This window comes from Falco cherrug, chromosome 3 (assembly GCF_023634085.1).
Source record: "Falco cherrug isolate bFalChe1 chromosome 3, bFalChe1.pri, whole genome shotgun sequence".
NCBI lineage: Eukaryota > Metazoa > Chordata > Aves > Falconiformes > Falconidae > Falco > Falco cherrug.
Window position 1 is genome coordinate 111,549,841 of NC_073699.1, and position 15,326 is coordinate 111,565,166.

General features: G+C 52.8%; 3 protein-coding genes across 11 annotated transcripts; 2 read left to right on the top strand and 1 right to left on the bottom strand.

Annotated features, from left to right (window-relative positions):
• Positions 1–11: 11 nt before the first annotated feature.
• Positions 12–2,457, top strand: MRTO4 (MRT4 homolog, ribosome maturation factor). Its single transcript, XM_055705862.1, has 8 exons — positions 12–123; positions 203–261; positions 332–435; positions 536–617; positions 865–932; positions 1,170–1,321; positions 1,775–1,851; positions 2,154–2,457. The coding sequence occupies exons 1-8, from the start codon at positions 96–98 to the stop codon at positions 2,298–2,300; spliced, it is 717 nt and encodes a 238-aa protein (XP_055561837.1). The 5' UTR covers positions 12–95; the 3' UTR covers positions 2,301–2,457.
• Positions 2,458–2,564: 107 nt separating this feature from the next.
• Positions 2,565–6,642, bottom strand: AKR7A2 (aldo-keto reductase family 7 member A2). Its single transcript, XM_005443991.4, has 7 exons — positions 6,413–6,642; positions 5,569–5,756; positions 4,933–5,037; positions 4,311–4,407; positions 4,111–4,210; positions 3,646–3,775; positions 2,565–3,080 (listed from the first exon to the last, which is right to left on the bottom strand). The coding sequence occupies exons 1-7, from the start codon at positions 6,630–6,632 to the stop codon at positions 2,919–2,921; spliced, it is 1,002 nt and encodes a 333-aa protein (XP_005444048.3). The 5' UTR covers positions 6,633–6,642; the 3' UTR covers positions 2,565–2,918.
• A 61-nt stretch (positions 6,643–6,703) lies between these two features.
• SLC66A1 (solute carrier family 66 member 1) lies at positions 6,704–15,091 on the top strand. Of its 9 annotated transcripts, none has more exons than XR_008731617.1 (10): positions 6,704–7,095; positions 7,353–7,574; positions 8,263–8,392; positions 8,624–8,711; positions 9,822–9,976; positions 10,209–10,301; positions 10,706–10,891; positions 11,222–13,272; positions 13,381–13,975; positions 14,151–15,091. XR_008731617.1 is itself a non-coding variant. In XM_005443992.4 (8 exons), exons 2-8 carry the CDS (start codon positions 7,405–7,407, stop codon positions 11,318–11,320), a joined length of 921 nt encoding a protein of 306 aa, XP_005444049.3. In that variant the 5' UTR covers positions 6,704–7,095; positions 7,353–7,404; the 3' UTR covers positions 11,321–13,293. The 9 variants fall into 9 exon arrangements, 1 of the variants encoding a protein (XP_005444049.3); XR_008731615.1 differs by having other exon boundaries at positions 14,214–15,091; XR_008731616.1 differs by having other exon boundaries at positions 11,222–12,883; positions 13,001–13,272; positions 13,381–15,091.
• The last annotated feature ends 235 nt before the right edge of the window (positions 15,092–15,326 follow it).

Genomic DNA, 15,326 nt, shown 5'->3' on the forward strand with positions numbered 1-15,326 from the left:
GCGGGCGACGGCGGGCGAGGACAGGCAGCGCGCGGGGCAGCCCGGCGCTCCCAGCAGCCCGCGCGGCGCCGGGGGCCTGAGAGCACGGCGGCGCCATGCCCAAGTCCAAGCGGGACCGCAAAGGTGAGCGCCGCCGCCCCCGGCCCCCCTACCGGCCCCCTAGCCCCGCTCTAACGCGCCGTCCTCGCTTCCTTCTCCGCAGTCTCGCTGACGCGGACGCCCAGGAAGGGACTGGAGGCCAAGCAGGCGCTCATCACCGAGGTGAGTGCGGCCCGGCTCGGCACCGGCGCGGCCCGGTGCCCCCCCCTCCCGCCTAACCGCTGTCTTGCAGCTGCGGAGATGCGTAGACACCTACAAGTACATCTTCGTTTTCTCCGTTGCCAACATGAGGAACAACAAGCTGAAGGACGTACGGAACGCCTGGAAGCACAGCAGGTGAGCCGGGACGGCGGGGGGTGGCGGCCCGGGGGGAGCGCGGCCTGCGAGCTGACAGCCGCCATCGCCTCCTCTTCTCCTTCTCCTCCTGCCGCCCCAGGATCTTTTTCGGGAAGAACAAAGTGATGATGGTGGCGCTGGGACGTGAGCCAAGCAGCGAGTACAAGGAGAATCTGCACAAGGTAGGGGCTGGCGGGGGTTCTGGGTGCCCTAAAGCATCACCGTGCTCATGGTGGCTGTGTCACGGAATAAAATTCAAGGGACAACGGTGCTTCCACGGGTCACCTGTCTGCAGGTGTTTCAGCTGCATCCATCTGTATCACGACACAAAAGTGTGGTCGGCAGGGCTTTCGTAGCTGTACAGGACTGAACCCTAGAAGGTAAGTCCCTGGGTGCTGCCCCATCCCATGGATGGCTTTGTTCTTTCAGGTCAGCAAGCACCTGAGAGGTGAAGTCGGTCTCCTCTTCACTAACCGCACCAAAGACGAGGTGGACGAGTAAGTATGCGTCTGCCACAGCTGTGGTTTTGAAATGCTGAGCAGCCTTTTTTTATTTCCACTTGACTACTTCATTTGCTGATGTTTGCCTCAAAGCAGGGATGATTTCATGAAGCTTTTCTGAGCCGTCCCTGCAACAGTGGGGAAGAAGTTATGGCAGGCTGTGCCGTAATCCCTGTCATAGCCAGGGGATGCTCTTTCCACAGCTAAAGCTCTCATTGCCTGTCTTGGTCTCAGGTGGTTCTCCAAATTCAAAGAGGTGGACTTTGCTCGCGCAGGGAACAAGGCGACATATACTGTGAGCCTGGACACGGGACCCTTGGAGCAGTTTCCCCACTCCATGGAGCCTCAGCTACGGCAGCTGGGATTGCCAACGGCGTTAAAGAAAGGTATGTGAAGTGACCGAGAAGGTAAGCTTTGGTTTTTGTCTGTGCAGGTAAGGAGAGTGTTAAATAACAGAGTAGAGTTTAGTTTTTGAGAAAATCCTGTGGACAACTTTCTCCTTGTTTGGCTGGTCTAGAACTCACTAGCTTCTTCTTGCACCATTTTGCCCACACGGATATCAAAGGATGAGTGAAACAACCAGCTTTCTACAAGATCCCACCCTTTCTCAGTGGAGACAGCTCGGCCTGACCTAGCACGTTGTCATCCCATTCCAAAGCCAGATGTGGGGGGCTTTTTAGAGTTGATCTCACCCAGCTTCTCGGGGGGGTACTAATATTTGCACGGAAAGGCATCAGCTCTGAAGGGTGGTGCTGGAGAGAGCCTGAGCTCTGCACCCCACGTTTCAGTGGGCTCATCCAGGCTTTGTAAGCCTATTTCAAGAGCTCTTGTTCTTGCAGGAGTGGTGACGCTGCTTTCAGATTATGAAGTCTGCAAAGAAGGCGATGTTCTGACCCCTGAACAAGCCCGCGTCCTGGTGAGTGATGTAACGCAGCATCTGCGCCAGCCTCTGTTTCCCCCGATACAAAATATTTACCCGTTTAGTTTAATTCCACAGGAGGGGGTGAGTTCTCAGATGGTGGTGAGCAGTGATTTTTAGATACTGGTTAGTGGGGTGCAGCATCCTCACGCATTCATAATGTGAGCACTAACACTGCAGCAATTATTTTGGCTCCTGCTTTGCTGCAATTCCTGTCTGGAAGCAATGTTTACTGTGGTTTTGCTAGGCTGGCCACAGAGATAATAAAGCAGGAATGAGAGATTTGTGTCCTTTCCTAGAAACTCTTCGGCTACGAGATGGCAGAGTTTAAAGTCACCATCAAATTTCTGTGGAATTCTGAGACTGGAGACTTCCAGAAGCTTGTGGGGGACACAACGGAGGAGGAAGAAGAGGAGGACGACAATGACGACAGCAATGAGGACTAGCAGCAGTCCTTGCATTTGGACACCAGACAGTTCTGCTCTGTTTTAGAGACTGAAAGAGGAGGGTGTTTCCCTTCCCTGTTTGCACGTGGAGGAAAAGGACGATTGGCCCAAAACCTAATTATGCTCTTTTTAATATAAATTTATCTATAAAACCTCAGATGGCTCTCTGCTGCATGTTACTGTTTGAATACCGCAGGATCTGAGGAAACCACTGCAGATAAGGAGATGCCAGACAGGTTATAGGTACAATTAAGAGAGAGGGTCTGCATTAGAGAAAGGTTTTATTCTTGTACACAATTAAGATACTGTGTTAAAGCAGAACTGGGGTCTTCATCCAGTTACGTATTCATTTTCCCTGATCAGTTGAATTTTTGAGTCAGTATGCACTGCATAGAGCTGGAAGTCCACAAGGGGAAAAGGATTAAGGCATGGCCCAGCGTGACAAGTTCTGACAGTGGTAGTGGATCCTACAAGGCTTCATTAATATAGGAAAAATCTGAAACCATTTGCACATCGATCAAAGGGGCAAGCTGGGTAAGTACCTCTCCCATGCTTAGAGAGATTTGTGGCTTCATTATCTGCCCCCACGACACCTGTTTTCTTGTCCCCACCCTGTCTCTAGCGGAAGTAGTTGGGGCAGTCATGCGCAGTCAGATTCCAGGCTTTATCAAACGCCTCCACAACAGGCGGGAGCAGGGGACCCTCTTCACTATAGTCAAGGTTCTGCTCCAGCTGCTCCAGGTTGGACATCCCAATGATCACTGCGTCTCCAAGAGAACCCTGGAAAGCGGTAAGAGACATTGCTGATCCCAAAAGAAACCTAGCTGACCTTCCAAGCCACTGCAGGCCAAACTTTAAATGTTTCTTTCCAGTATAGAACATCCAGTAACTCCTGAACGTTTAGACAACTGACACCACAGAGTTCCATTCATAAGGCCAGAACATCTCCAAGTCGTGCGACCTCCTCACAAGTACCAACTCCTACCTTACACGGGGCTACGGGAACATTTTGGGGAGAGGGGGAATATAACCGTTAATTTCCTAGTCTGATGAAAAGCGAAGTCATCTTGGTGGGAAGCCAAGAACCCAGTAACTGGCACTTAAAATCTTCCCCATCTCCCAGTCCTACGAACACAGGAGCCCACAGGGAAATGGAGCTGACTCGCTCCTACTGCCTGGCAGGCAAGAGTCTGTACAGCAATACTCACTTTGGAATGCCCCGAGCCCATGGGATATGCAGATTAAAAAAGAACTGTTTGTACACAGAAGTTTCCGTGTTTGTGTGCTGCAACAGCTGCCCAGTTCTGGTGGTGCTGTGCCAGCCACACCCGCATTGAGCTCTTACCTGCAGTTGGGAGTGATTGTACAGCCAACGCAAAGCAGCAGAGGTCAGGCTCGGTGCGTTGGAGCCGTAAGCATCTTTCAGTGCTCTCTCTACGAGGGCAATGCCTTCAAAATTGTGCTTTTTCCAGTACCTGCAAGAAAAGAAATCACTTGTATTGCCCTTGGGAGCTCTAGTGAATAGTACATCTATATTCCAATCAAGTAAGAAAGGCTTCCAGGAAGCCTCATACAACTCTTTGCAGCCTCCAAGGACTTCTGCAATCCCCCACTGCAAGCCGGGAGGAGGCTGAGCCTAAAAACCACTCTGAAAGCTCAGTCACGAGTCACAGCCCCAACCACATGTGCAGATGTAATCCCTGCACAAGCTTTGGTCCATTCTGCTTCTTCTCAGCTGATCGTTAGCGTTGGGTTTTTTATGTAGCCATTCTGCTGCATCTCCCTGCTCATCTGTCAGCTCAAAACACACCTGTCCCTGTAGGCTTGAGCCCAGTCATTCCCAAAAAATCTTCCAGTGGGCTGGCGTGTGTCTTTGTCTTCATACTTGTACTTGCCAGTCAACAGCCCTCCTGCAAAGGGTCAGCAGCATGTTTAGGGGTGGGCTGGCTCTTTTAAAGCCCCCATTTTGTATGTTTGCATCTCAAAATCTCACCCCTTTCCTTTTCATACCTGCAAGTGGATTGTAGGCATAGAACCGCAGCCCATAGTATCTCAGGCAAGGGAACAGCTCGGCTTCCACCTGGCGAGTGGTCGCATTGTACATACCCTGCACAACAATAAGGGAGATGAGAACTTCAAACACTAGCTCGTGACAGTAAGCATGAGCCCTAGAACAGCCTTTTCCTCACCCTTCCCTGACAATAGTTTTATTTGGAAAAGCAGCTTCAGGTCACACAAGGTTATTATTTGCTTAGGAACAGACTTTCTAAAGGATTGCAAATAATGCAAAAACTTAAAAGTTCCACATCAAGGGAGTCACTGACTCGAGCAACAAATGCGTAGTCAGCTTTTTCCCCACCCTGAGACACAACCTCACTCAGTCATGCGTGTCCTGAAAGGACTTCCCAAACTAACTGCGGCAGCTTCCTTTCCTGTGTTTATAGCTCGCACACTGGGAGCTGGTCTGAGATTTAGGGGTCCCAAACCCTTTCCCGTGGTGACTGACCATTGCAGCGAAAACACAGAGAACATCTGTAGGCTGTCCTGATCCAAACCCTCAGATTCTTTGTGTTTGATTCGTCTCAGCCTCCACAAAAGATTTGCTGGACCGCAGCAAACCCCCACCCCTCACCTGGTACACGGTCGGCATCACCCAGTTGTTGTATTTGCAGATAGTGCAGATTTCTGCGACCTCCCATGCCGCATAGTTTGATAGACCCAGTTCTTTAAACTTTCCCTGCAGAGGAATAAAAGGATATTCAGTTCTAGATTTTAAAAGTGCATTTGTACCTAGACAGTGCAAGGTGCATGCAGCGAGGACAGTCACCAAATTTTAGTCCAGAGTCTCTGCTCACCCCTGTCCACCTTTTCTAGACAGACTACGAATTACAGGACCTGATAAAAATATTTCCCATTTTCTGTTCATTTTGAATTCACATCTTCTAATTTAAATAGCACTCTCAGGTTAACACAGCTCAGGAATTCTTCACCTATTCCCAGCACTAATCTTAACGTAGTCAATGCAGCTGAAAGCAAAGTTCAGATGTTCTAATGTTTCCATGAGCTGTTGAGAACAAAGTGCACCACGCGAATGCGCAATGGAGCGTCAGCTGCTTGGCTTTGCCCTGGTTGCCTGTGTCCGTGCTTCCTAGTGTTGCACAAACCTGGTGCTGTGGAAGGGCACAAGCAGCCCTGGTTTAAAAAAGGTAGTGGGAGGGAGGGAGGGAGGGAATCAAGAGGTGGTCCAGGCCTGGACTTTCCACTTTACTTCTTTGTGCAGCTCATTGCAGGCACGCAGTGTCTCCTCGACTGGGGTCCCATGGTCAGGAGCATGGAGGTAGAAGAGCTCCACACTTGTCCTCTTCAGCCTCTCCAGGGATGTGTCCAGCTGCGATCGCACACTCTCAGGCTTCAACGTCTTCCCATCCCAGGGGTTGGCCTTGGTGGCGACTTCCACTGGCAGAGAGAAAGAATGAATGAGCATTTCCACCTTCGGGAAGGGAATGGGGATAAGGGGCATAATGCAGTGTTGTGTGAGGTGTTTCAGGGAAGGCTCTTCTCAGGAACTGTGTCAGCCTAGCAGGGGAGGCTCTTCTCCTTAGGGAATGCAAGTCTGCGCTAGAGACCCTTCTCCTTAAGGCCCAGGGCTCAGCACTAGCAAGGGAGTCCCTTCTCAGGGATGGAGTCAGCCTGACAGGGAAAACCCTTCTCTTCAGGGAATGGGCCTGGGGATGTCCCTTCTCCTCAGAGATGGAGTCTGCCTGGTAGGGAAGGCCATTTTCCTCAGGGATGGAGCCAGTCTGGTAGGGAAGGCCATTCTCTTCAGGCAATGGGCCTGGGGGAAGTTCCTTCTCCTCAGGGACAGCGTCAGCCTGGCAGGCGAGACCCTTCTCAGGGAACAGGCCCCGGGGAAGCCCCTTCTCCTCAGGGACCGGGCCCCGGGAAAGTCCCCTCTCCTCAGGGACGCTGCCTAGCCGGCAGACAAGACCTTTCTCCTCAGGGACCGGGCCCCGGGGAAGTCCCTTCTCCTCAGGGACGCCGATAGCTGGCAGGGAAGACCCTCCTCAGAGCCCACCCCCCTCCAGCCCCACTGCGACCGGCCCCGGCCATACCGGGCTCCGTGCCGCCAGCCAGCAGCACGCCCAGGATACGCTCGGACTCGCCACCCGCGTACATGTACGCGGTATCGAGGAGGCGGTAGCCGCGGCGCAGGAAGGCGCGGAGCAGCGCGGCGCTGGCCTCGGGCCCGGCACGCCGGCCCACCTCCATGGCGCCCAGCACCACGCCGGGCCGCGCGCCGCCCGCCGCCATCGCGCCGCCACCACCGCGCATGCGCGGGCCGCGTGACAGAGCCCGCCCCGCCCCGCCCGCCGGGCACGAGGCGCCCGCGCATGCGCCGTGAGGCGGCGCCGCCGTCCCTCAGCCCCGTCCCTCAGCCGCCGCCGCTGCTGCCGCCTGCCCCGGACGGGCGGGTTTGAGAAAAAAATCTGCCACTTTCCCAAAAATCAGGTTTGTGAAAAAAACAGCGAGAGTCTAAAAAAGCAGCGGGGTCGGAAAAATCCGAGTAATTTCCCTCCAGTTCAGTAGATTTGGGGAAAAATCTCAGCAGCTTCCCCATCTGGAAGAAAAGCGGCAAGTTGCTGAAAAAGCAGCAGGTTTTGCAAAGGAAACTCAGCAAGTTTCCGAAGAAGCGGTGGATTTGCAAGAAAAAAAAAAACCCTCTTAAGTTCACGAAAAAGTAGTGCGTTTCCAAAGAAAAATAAAGCCGATCGCCAAACAGCCGCCGGCGAGCAAGGTAAGAGCAAAGACGCACCGGTTGAGTTTCTTTCTTTTTTTTTTTTTGAGGCCATATTCTGGCAAGCTGTCGGCCTTCCCGGTCAGTCCATTCCGCTGGATGCCAAATGAACGCCAGCAAAGGTGCATGGGGCAGGAGTGAGGGCGAGCCAGCTTCCAGCCACAGCTGGAGGAACCGGGAGCCTCTTCCTAATACAGGTACATTTTTTTTCCCCAGCATTATTTAATTTTTTTCCTGTGTTATTGCATTTTCCCCAGCGTTATCCCAGCAGTTTCACTGCCAGGCGCTGATAAACGAGTGCCGAAGGCCATGGATGCGCGGCACTGGAGGGGTCTCCGACCCGGGAATCTTTCTGACTGCCCCAACGGTTCCCGCTGGGTGATGGACGTGTTCAACGAATGTGCCCAGGATGGCCGGGACATCGCCAGCGTCGTCCTGGGTCTGGTTTCCATCTTCTGCTTTGCAGCTGCATCTTTTCCGTAAGTATTGTTCCTAAAACCCGGCCGAGCCCTTCCCTTGGTAGAACACTCTTCTCTCAAAATCAAAATCAAATTTCAAGCACAAGCTCCCAGAGTTATTAAATCTACCTGGTTTAAAATTAGAAGATTAAAAGCAATCTGGGCTTGGAAAACTTGGGTTTAACAGGAGGAGGGAGAGCAGGTGGTGCAGCTTCAAAACCTTGCTTGTTATTATATTGTTATTATTATGCTCGGCAGCTGTAATAACCCACGTAAGCCAACCGCAATGCAGTTGTTGCAGGTCATACATGCGGAAGAAATGTTTCCAGGAGCCCCGAGCTTCTTGGAAGTGCTGGGACAACGGTGGCAGAGGGGGATGTGAGATTATTTTGTAACCGGAGAGGTGGTTTCTGCAACTGCTGCTTGCTTCTTGCTGCTTTCTGCCCCTACATGAGCGATGGATCACGAGGGCTTGAGCCCAGTGAGTTGCAGTGAGCACTCAATGGGTCGCATAACTTCTCACAGGGGCCAGTTTTCACAGGGACACGTGGCTTTGCTAGAGGAAATCTCTGCTTTTCCTCCCCTCTCTGAGTGCTTTGGGCAAAATGATCCAGGTAGGAGCAACAGGGGATCCTGGGGATGGTTCCCAAGTAGCGCTGAACCAGCTGGGGGTTATGGTTTGTGTCTCTGCCCAACTCTCTCTCTGCAGACAGTTTTACCAAGCCTGCAAAACGGGCATCATGGACCAGGCTCTCTCCATATATTTCCTGCTGGGATGGCTGGGCGGAGACCTCCTAAACCTCATCGGTTCCTTCCTGGCTGATCAGTTGCCCCTGCAGGTACCAACCAAATCAGGGCAGAGTCCGCTCTCAAACACCCCGAATGCCAGGGAGGAGGGATGGGATGGACATTGCTTAAATCCAGCACCGGGAAACAGAGACCCAAACAGCCTGGGGGTGCTCCCTTTTGCCCCAGGTGTGCTTCCTTCTCCCCCTGGGGATGCTGGCTCATCCCAGCCATCAGCTGGAAGCCTTTCAGCGGGTAGGACCAACCCATCCTTCTCCCTGCAGGTTTACACAGCTGTTTACTATGTGCTCGCAGACTTGGTGATGCTGTCTCTCTACTGCTACTACAAAGTGAAGAACCAGGGCGGAGGATGTGAGTTGGATTTACAAGGGTGGTGGGGGCATGGGCTCCCCTTAGCATGTCTCCTGGGCTGGCTTGGCCTCAGCTGCAGAGCCAGGAGGGGAGGGAATCCCTGGGGGAGATGCATCGAGGCAGAGATGCTTTGCAGATGCATTGATGCAGCTATTAGATGTTTCTTATTCCTTGTTGGGTTTTTTCCCTGAATAACCTGAGCACCCATGAAAGCCAAAGCTACAAATAGCTACCGGCCATGCCTGTGGCTTCTGCAAACCCCTGCAAACCCCCATATGCCGTCTCCAGGTTAAAAATAAACCCCTGTGAGTTGCATTAAGTAGAGAAAGAGATTACTTACCTGCAGGTACATGGTGACTCCATCCTGGAGCTGGAAACCACAGGCAGAACTCTTGACTCAGGCCAGCGCTTTAATGGAAGGGGCGAAGCATCTGACTGCTTCGGGGTCAGCGTTCCTTTTGCAATTACTGGCAGCCTTGACATGATGGAGAAGTTCCTTCCTGTTAAAATGGAGTAAAAAAGGAACCTGAACAGTTCAAGAAAGGCTTGAACAGCAAAAGAAAATCCCCTTTTTATCCCCTTTTTAGCAGTGCAGCATTCTGTGAACTACGAACGGGCATGCCTTGGGACCTTGATAACTATTTAACTTATTAAAACCATTTGAACTTATTAAACCAATTGATATTTGCCCCATTGACTCTATAGTTTTGTTAATGCTGGAGAGCTTGTTTATGAAACATATTACAAGTCTTGCTGTTGAAGCAGGGCTTGGTCTGGCAGGGGTTTGAACATGCACTGTTGTGAGTTAAGACAGCGAAAAGCTACTAGATGGAGGGGGTGATTTTTAAGAGCCCTAAACCCAAAGAAACACGAGTGCTTTCAGTCTGCTGAGATAGGAGCAGTTTCCTCCATGATATCTTACAAATTGCCTGTATTGCCACGAGATAAAACACCAGCGGAAGCTATTGCCTGAGTTACTTGGTGCTGGCTGTGCCACCGCAGAGGTCTCTTGACCCAGTAGGGGATCCTGACACCCACCAAGGCTGCTGGGCTGCACTGGGAGCTGATGGAGGAGCCCTCCCTAACCAGCCTCCGCTTGATTCCCTGCAGTCGCCGGCCCGATCAACGCAGCCTTCATCTTCCTTTCCCTGGGGACAGTGTCGACCGTCCCCTTCCTGGGCAGAGGTGCTGCTGTGGTGCAGGACCCAGCAATGTTTAAAGGGAGGTCTCTGTTGTCCGCTCACATGGATGAGCTTGGGTCGAAGGTGAGCCGGTTCCTAAATGTGGTGATGTGGGGAGAGAAGGTGAAGCGTTCGGTGGGGTGGGCATGTCTTCGTGGACCAGCATGGTCCCACTTAATGATCAGCGGGGCGAGGGGTGAATGTGGAGATCAAAGGCTGGGGTTTGGCCCCATCGTCGCCTCGCACGGAGCCCTGGCGTGGGTGGTAAGCACGTCTGAAAACACGGGGCTGCTTGCGGCCCCGCATTGCCTTGCAGCCTTTCACCAGGAGCGAGATCATTGGCTTCACCATCGGCTCCATCTCCTCCGTGCTGTACCTGTGCTCCCGCGTCCCCCAGATCCGCACTAACGTAAGTGCTGCACCGTGAGTGTGGCAGGCTGGCAGCCCAGTCCTGGGGACCCCTGGGGTCCCGAGATTTCAAATTGAAGAGGGGTGGTGGGATCATCTTTCTCCTCTTCACTTGGAAGTCCCAGGTCCCCGTCTCTGATCATTTCATAAGGGACTGTTTTTCTGTACTTCTGCTCCAAAGTCTGATTAATTTTTCTCCCCTCCCTTTAACATACCAATATTGTGAGGATGGGGCTTTCATTTTATCTTTGTTTACAAGAAAAAGGGGAAGTAAAAGGCTCTTGGCATTGAGTCACTACCTTTTTTCTTCTCTATTTTTGGGAGAGGGTGATTAATACTACTACTTTATAGTGAGATTTTGGAGAGCTGCACCCAAGCTCTTCTCTCTGTCCCTTCTTTTTCCAGTACAAAAGGAAATCCACCACCGGGGTCTCCTACTCCCTCTTTGCTCTGGTGATGCTGGGGAACTCGCTCTATGGCCTCAGCGTCCTCCTGAAGAACCCCGAGCCAGGGCAAGGCGAAGGCGACTACGTCCTGCACCACCTGCCCTGGCTGGTGGGCAGCCTGGGCGTCCTTTCCCTCGACGTGGTTGTATCCTTTCCCCGCCAACACTTCCCATTGGGATCGCATCCTGCCGGCAGGGCTTTGCAGGGAGTGGTCCCAGCTGGGGGCAGGCAGAAGCGGGTGGGTTGATGTTACTCAGTGGTTGCTTTTGAGCGCACTGTGCTTGCTCACCCATGGGCCGGTGAGTAATTTATGGTGTTGCAACAGCTGAATGCTTCGAACCTTTGTTTGCATTAACCTCACTGTCCTGTTCCCACCTCTCCTGGCACAAACAGCCTGTTTTCAGGTGGTGAGACCCAGCGTATCGTGTAGATTCCCCCCACCTTGCTTGTGTGAAGAACCTTAACCTCTTCTCAGATCTCCTTCCAGTTCCTTGCTTACCGGAGAGGAAGACCTGGTACCCGCGAAGAGAGGGACGCTCTTCTCGGCGAGCAGGGTGACAACCTGGAGAGCTGACGAAGGGAGCTGTCACGCAGCGAGAACAGGATGCTGCAGGCGATAAAACTGGCCTTAACCACCGCGCCACGCGGCCCCTCATCCTGCTGGCTCCTGGGAGAAGAGGACTTGAGCCAGAGGGTGACATTCGTGCTGCTGAGACACCGAGCCCAGCCAGGTGGCCGGGGCTGCTGCTGAGAGACCTTGTGCCTCTTTGATACCAATGATGCTATTGGGATAAACAGGGAATTATGTGATACCTCAAAAGGTCGCTCTTTGCTGCTCTTACGCCCCACTGCTGCACCCGCTCCCTTCTGCCTACCTGCTGTCTCAAGGGTGATCTGGGGCTCCCCCGGTACTGGCAGGCCCGAGCAGAGCCTAAGGGGCTGCGGGGAGGTGACGGAGATGACTGACCTGGCACAAACACAAGCACCATGTACCTCTGTGGCCTTTCGTCTCCACCACTGAGCTCCTTCTGGAAGGTACGGCAGTGGCTGGAACCACTTCAGAAGGAGGAAAGGAAAGGAGCAACGTAACCAGTGTTTCAGTCCACGCCGTACCTGTTCTAATTAGCATGGTTCACATGTCTATAAAACAAGTCCTTGCCCCATGTGCCGCCTCTGGTTTTATTTTGGTGGTTCATCTGGCAGCTCAAGCCTCTTTCTTAATGTGTTTCATAGTCCCTCTTTCTCTGACTTCTCATTTTTCTGCCTCACCCTTGTTTTAATTGCATGGGTTTCTTGGGGAAGTTGCTCCATTGCTTTCTGTTTAGCTGTGGAGGTGGTTACCCAGGCAGAAGATGCTGCCTCTGCTTGGTCTGGTTTTCAGCCCTTACCTCTCTCGTTGATGAATATATCCACAATCTGATGAATTTATCCCTGTTGCGGGGCCCCGTGTGCCAGCAGTGGCTCCTTGGCCAGGGAAGGACTGGAAGCCGCAGCGGTTTGGGAGAAGCCGCGTTCCCAGGAAGAGAGATGCTTTCAGGCGGGCAGGGGAGAGCGGTGGTGTCGCCGTGAGATGTTGCCTCAGCCAGGGACCGCGGGCTCCCTCCCCTGCTGAGCTGTTTCTGCAGGGGAGCTGCAGCTCCATCTCCCTGGGCGAGCCAGAGGAAAATCACCCAAAGCTTGCAGGCCCGTCAGGAAAACCACACAACTTGTCCTTTTAAAAACAAGAATTGTCCTTTGCCTGCAGTCACTGTTGGCACTTCTTTTCGCTCCTCTTATCTCCCTCTGCAGCCACTTCTCTGATGCCCAGCACTTCCCCACTGCCCACTCGTGCAGCACCCTGCTCCGTGCCCCTTTTGGCTTTAGCTTTATCATCACTAATTTATGATTCCTCTGCCAGCCCTGTGACGTTTGTCCTTGTGAGGAAGTCGCCCTCCTCCCTACTTTGTCCCTGTGCCGGGGAAGCCAAGCCACAGCTCCATGCTGACATGGCTCAGCCTAGATCTCATGTGAAATGGGAGTCGGATGCCCATCAAATGGATTAATTAAAACAAGCTGTGCCAGTCTTTGGAGCTGACCCATTTATTTTTGGAAAGAAAAAATATTTTTCAGGCTCTTTGAGCCCCCTTGAAAGCAGCAGGTGGGTTTTTCACTGCATTAATTCACGATTCTTCCCCTGCAGGCTCGCGGGCGAGGGGGCTGCTCGCCTCTTCCCTGTCCCCAAGCCAGCAGGATTTCCTCTGCTGTCTTTCCCCAGGAATTGCAGCAAAACAATTCACGCCCGGTGCTAACACAGACCCCGAGCAGGCTGGCGTTAGCACAGCTTCGTCAGGCCTCGATACCTGTTCAGTAGAGATACGAAAGGAGTGGGGTTTGAACGTGGGTGCTGGGGAATGCACGGCTGGTTACCGAGAGCGAGAGTGGGATTTACCGAGCTGGCCTGAGGCGCGGGGTGGAACACGCTTTGGCTACCTACCGGCCACCAAGGGCTTTGCTTAGAGCTACACAGAGAAGGTCCAACATGAAGAGGTAAAACTATATATATATATATGTAAAAACAAATACAGCTTGGTTCCCGCAGGTTTACCCAAAGCACAGCCTATGTATGGAGTTGATTGACTCTTTCTTTTACTCCAGCTAGGTGAGATGGAGCAAGGCGAGCCGCTGCATCTGGCAAACGGAGTCGATATGAGCAGCCGCGTCGGTGGTGGCGGCGGATGGAAATTCACGTCGCAGCGAGGCCCCCGTGGTGGCTCTCATCCCTCCCCGGCTGTACTGCAGCCCCGGCCCCGGGGAGCCCGGCGCTGGAGGGCTGGCAGAGGCAAGGCTGATGCTGAGGAGGCACGGAGCTGCAGGGCAGTGCGTGAACCGTCGGTTACGCTGCTTGGAGAAGCGCAGGAGGAATAAAGCGCAGCTGTAGCAGAGCCGCATCGATCCGGCAGCTTGCCCTGTCCCCATGTACCCCAAGCCTATACGTCACCTTCAGCTGCGGTGAGGGGCTCCCGCGCTCGGCTCCCGCACACAGCCAGCTTCACAGAAGGAAAACAAACCCCCGGAAAACTTAAGCGCACGACAGCTAGAGATGGGTGAGAGAAACAGCTAATCCTTTCTGAGCTTCAGGAGGCGGCACAAACTCATCTCCGACTCCAAAAAAATGTCCTTCCTTGGACAGAAACAAGAGAGGACGATGACAAAACCCCAGCATGTTCCCTGTGGGGGGCCCAGCCGCGAGGTAAGCGTGCGCCTTTCCCAGCCCGGCTCCCACGGGAGCTGCGTTACAGGCAGGGGGCTCTGGGTAAATACTCCGGCACGGGACTGTAATCACCTGCAGGTGTCTGGGTGTGAAACAGGTCACATCAGAAAAGCAAAATTAGAGCATGTTAATCAATATTAATGTTCACCCGAAGGCTAATTCCAGCAGCCGCCTACAGGAAGAGCCCAGCAGGCGTTTCCTTTCTCCACATCCCCAGGGTTCCGGGAACCGAAGTGCATGGAAGGTGGCAGCGGAGCTGAAGCCGTGCGAGGCCCCTGCGACCACCACGTGCCTGAAGAGCAGGGAAAGTCCGGACAAGCCCCACGGATCACACGGGGACTGAGCCGAGGAGCTCTGGGATGGCTGGAACCATCTACCTCAGCACACCAAGAACCGCAGCGCCTCCCCTCTGCCCACCCCCCCTTTCCCCAGGCAGGCCCCCCTTAGTTCTTTTGAGCACCCCCAGCACTGCCGGACTAACCCTTCTCTCCACGCACCCGTCCGTGGCGGCTGGATGCCTGCAGAGCCAGTCCCGGCGGTGGGATGTCAGTGCCTCGGTGCCAGCACCTTGGAAGCACAGCGAGCAGGTGAGTAACATCGCTCTGTCACACACCGCATCGCACCCTCTTTAAAACAGGTTTCAGCTAATCTGGATGTAAGAAAGAAAAAAAAAATAAATTTATTGCTCTCTGTGGCTGGCTGCTGCCGCGGCTGTTGGGTTTCCCGGCCTGCTGCGCTGGTGCCTGGGTTTTCAAGTACATCAAACCCACCTACAGCCACGCAATTGCACCGAGTCGCTACAAAGGAAAGCGGTTACAGCGCTGCATGAAAGAGAAATAAAGAGGACACCAACTGCACACACTGCTTCCTGGGATTTTTTTTAATTTTTATTTTTTATTTTAGTTTTTTTTCTTTCTTTTTTTTTTTTTTAAGTATGGAGGCTCAAGTATCAGATGTAGATTCAATTTAAGCTTTACAAAAAACAAAATCAAAACAAAAACCCCTTTTTGCATTCCATAAAAATTGACAGAAAAGCGCCTTGGAACCAGGCTATAGAAGAGCAGAACTTTCAGCAGGTCTCCTAATCAACGTCTCCTTGCAAATCTGGTTTAGTCAGTATAGTACAACACTGAGGAACACCCTCTCTTCCCTCCCTCCCACCGGCCAGCCCCTGTGCCCAGCCCCCAAACATACGTGGAATAGATTTTATTTTTTTTTTCCAGTTCTTCCTCTTTCACACACCACAGTATTTAATAAATTTTTGTTTTACATTTTTTACACCAATGTAACAAAAGGCAGGAGGGGGTGGGGAAGAAAAGACAAACAATGA

Coding starts and splice junctions, on each gene's coding strand:
- MRTO4 (XM_055705862.1), top strand. CDS start 96: ATGCCCAAGTCCAAGCGGGACCGCAAAG. Junction 124..202: donor GTCCAAGCGGGACCGCAAAG/GTGAGCGCCGCC, acceptor CCTTCTCCGCAG/TCTCGCTGACGCGGACGCCC. Junction 933..1,169: donor ACCAAAGACGAGGTGGACGA/GTAAGTATGCGT, acceptor TCTTGGTCTCAG/GTGGTTCTCCAAATTCAAAG.
- SLC66A1 (XM_005443992.4), top strand. CDS start 7,405: ATGGATGCGCGGCACTGGAGGGGTCTCCGACCCGGGAATCTTTCTGAC. Junction 8,393..8,623: donor CTGATCAGTTGCCCCTGCAG/GTACCAACCAAA, acceptor TTCTCCCTGCAG/GTTTACACAGCTGTTTACTA. Junction 8,712..9,821: donor GAAGAACCAGGGCGGAGGAT/GTGAGTTGGATT, acceptor GATTCCCTGCAG/TCGCCGGCCCGATCAACGCA.
- AKR7A2 (XM_005443991.4), bottom strand. CDS start 6,632: ATGCGCGGTGGTGGCGGCGCGATGGCGGCGGGCGGCGCGCGGCCCGGC. Junction 5,757..6,412: donor GGCTGGCGGCACGGAGCCCG/GTATGGCCGGGG, acceptor TCTCTCTGCCAG/TGGAAGTCGCCACCAAGGCC. Junction 4,408..4,932: donor TGATGCCGACCGTGTACCAG/GTGAGGGGTGGG, acceptor ATTGTTGTGCAG/GGTATGTACAATGCGACCAC.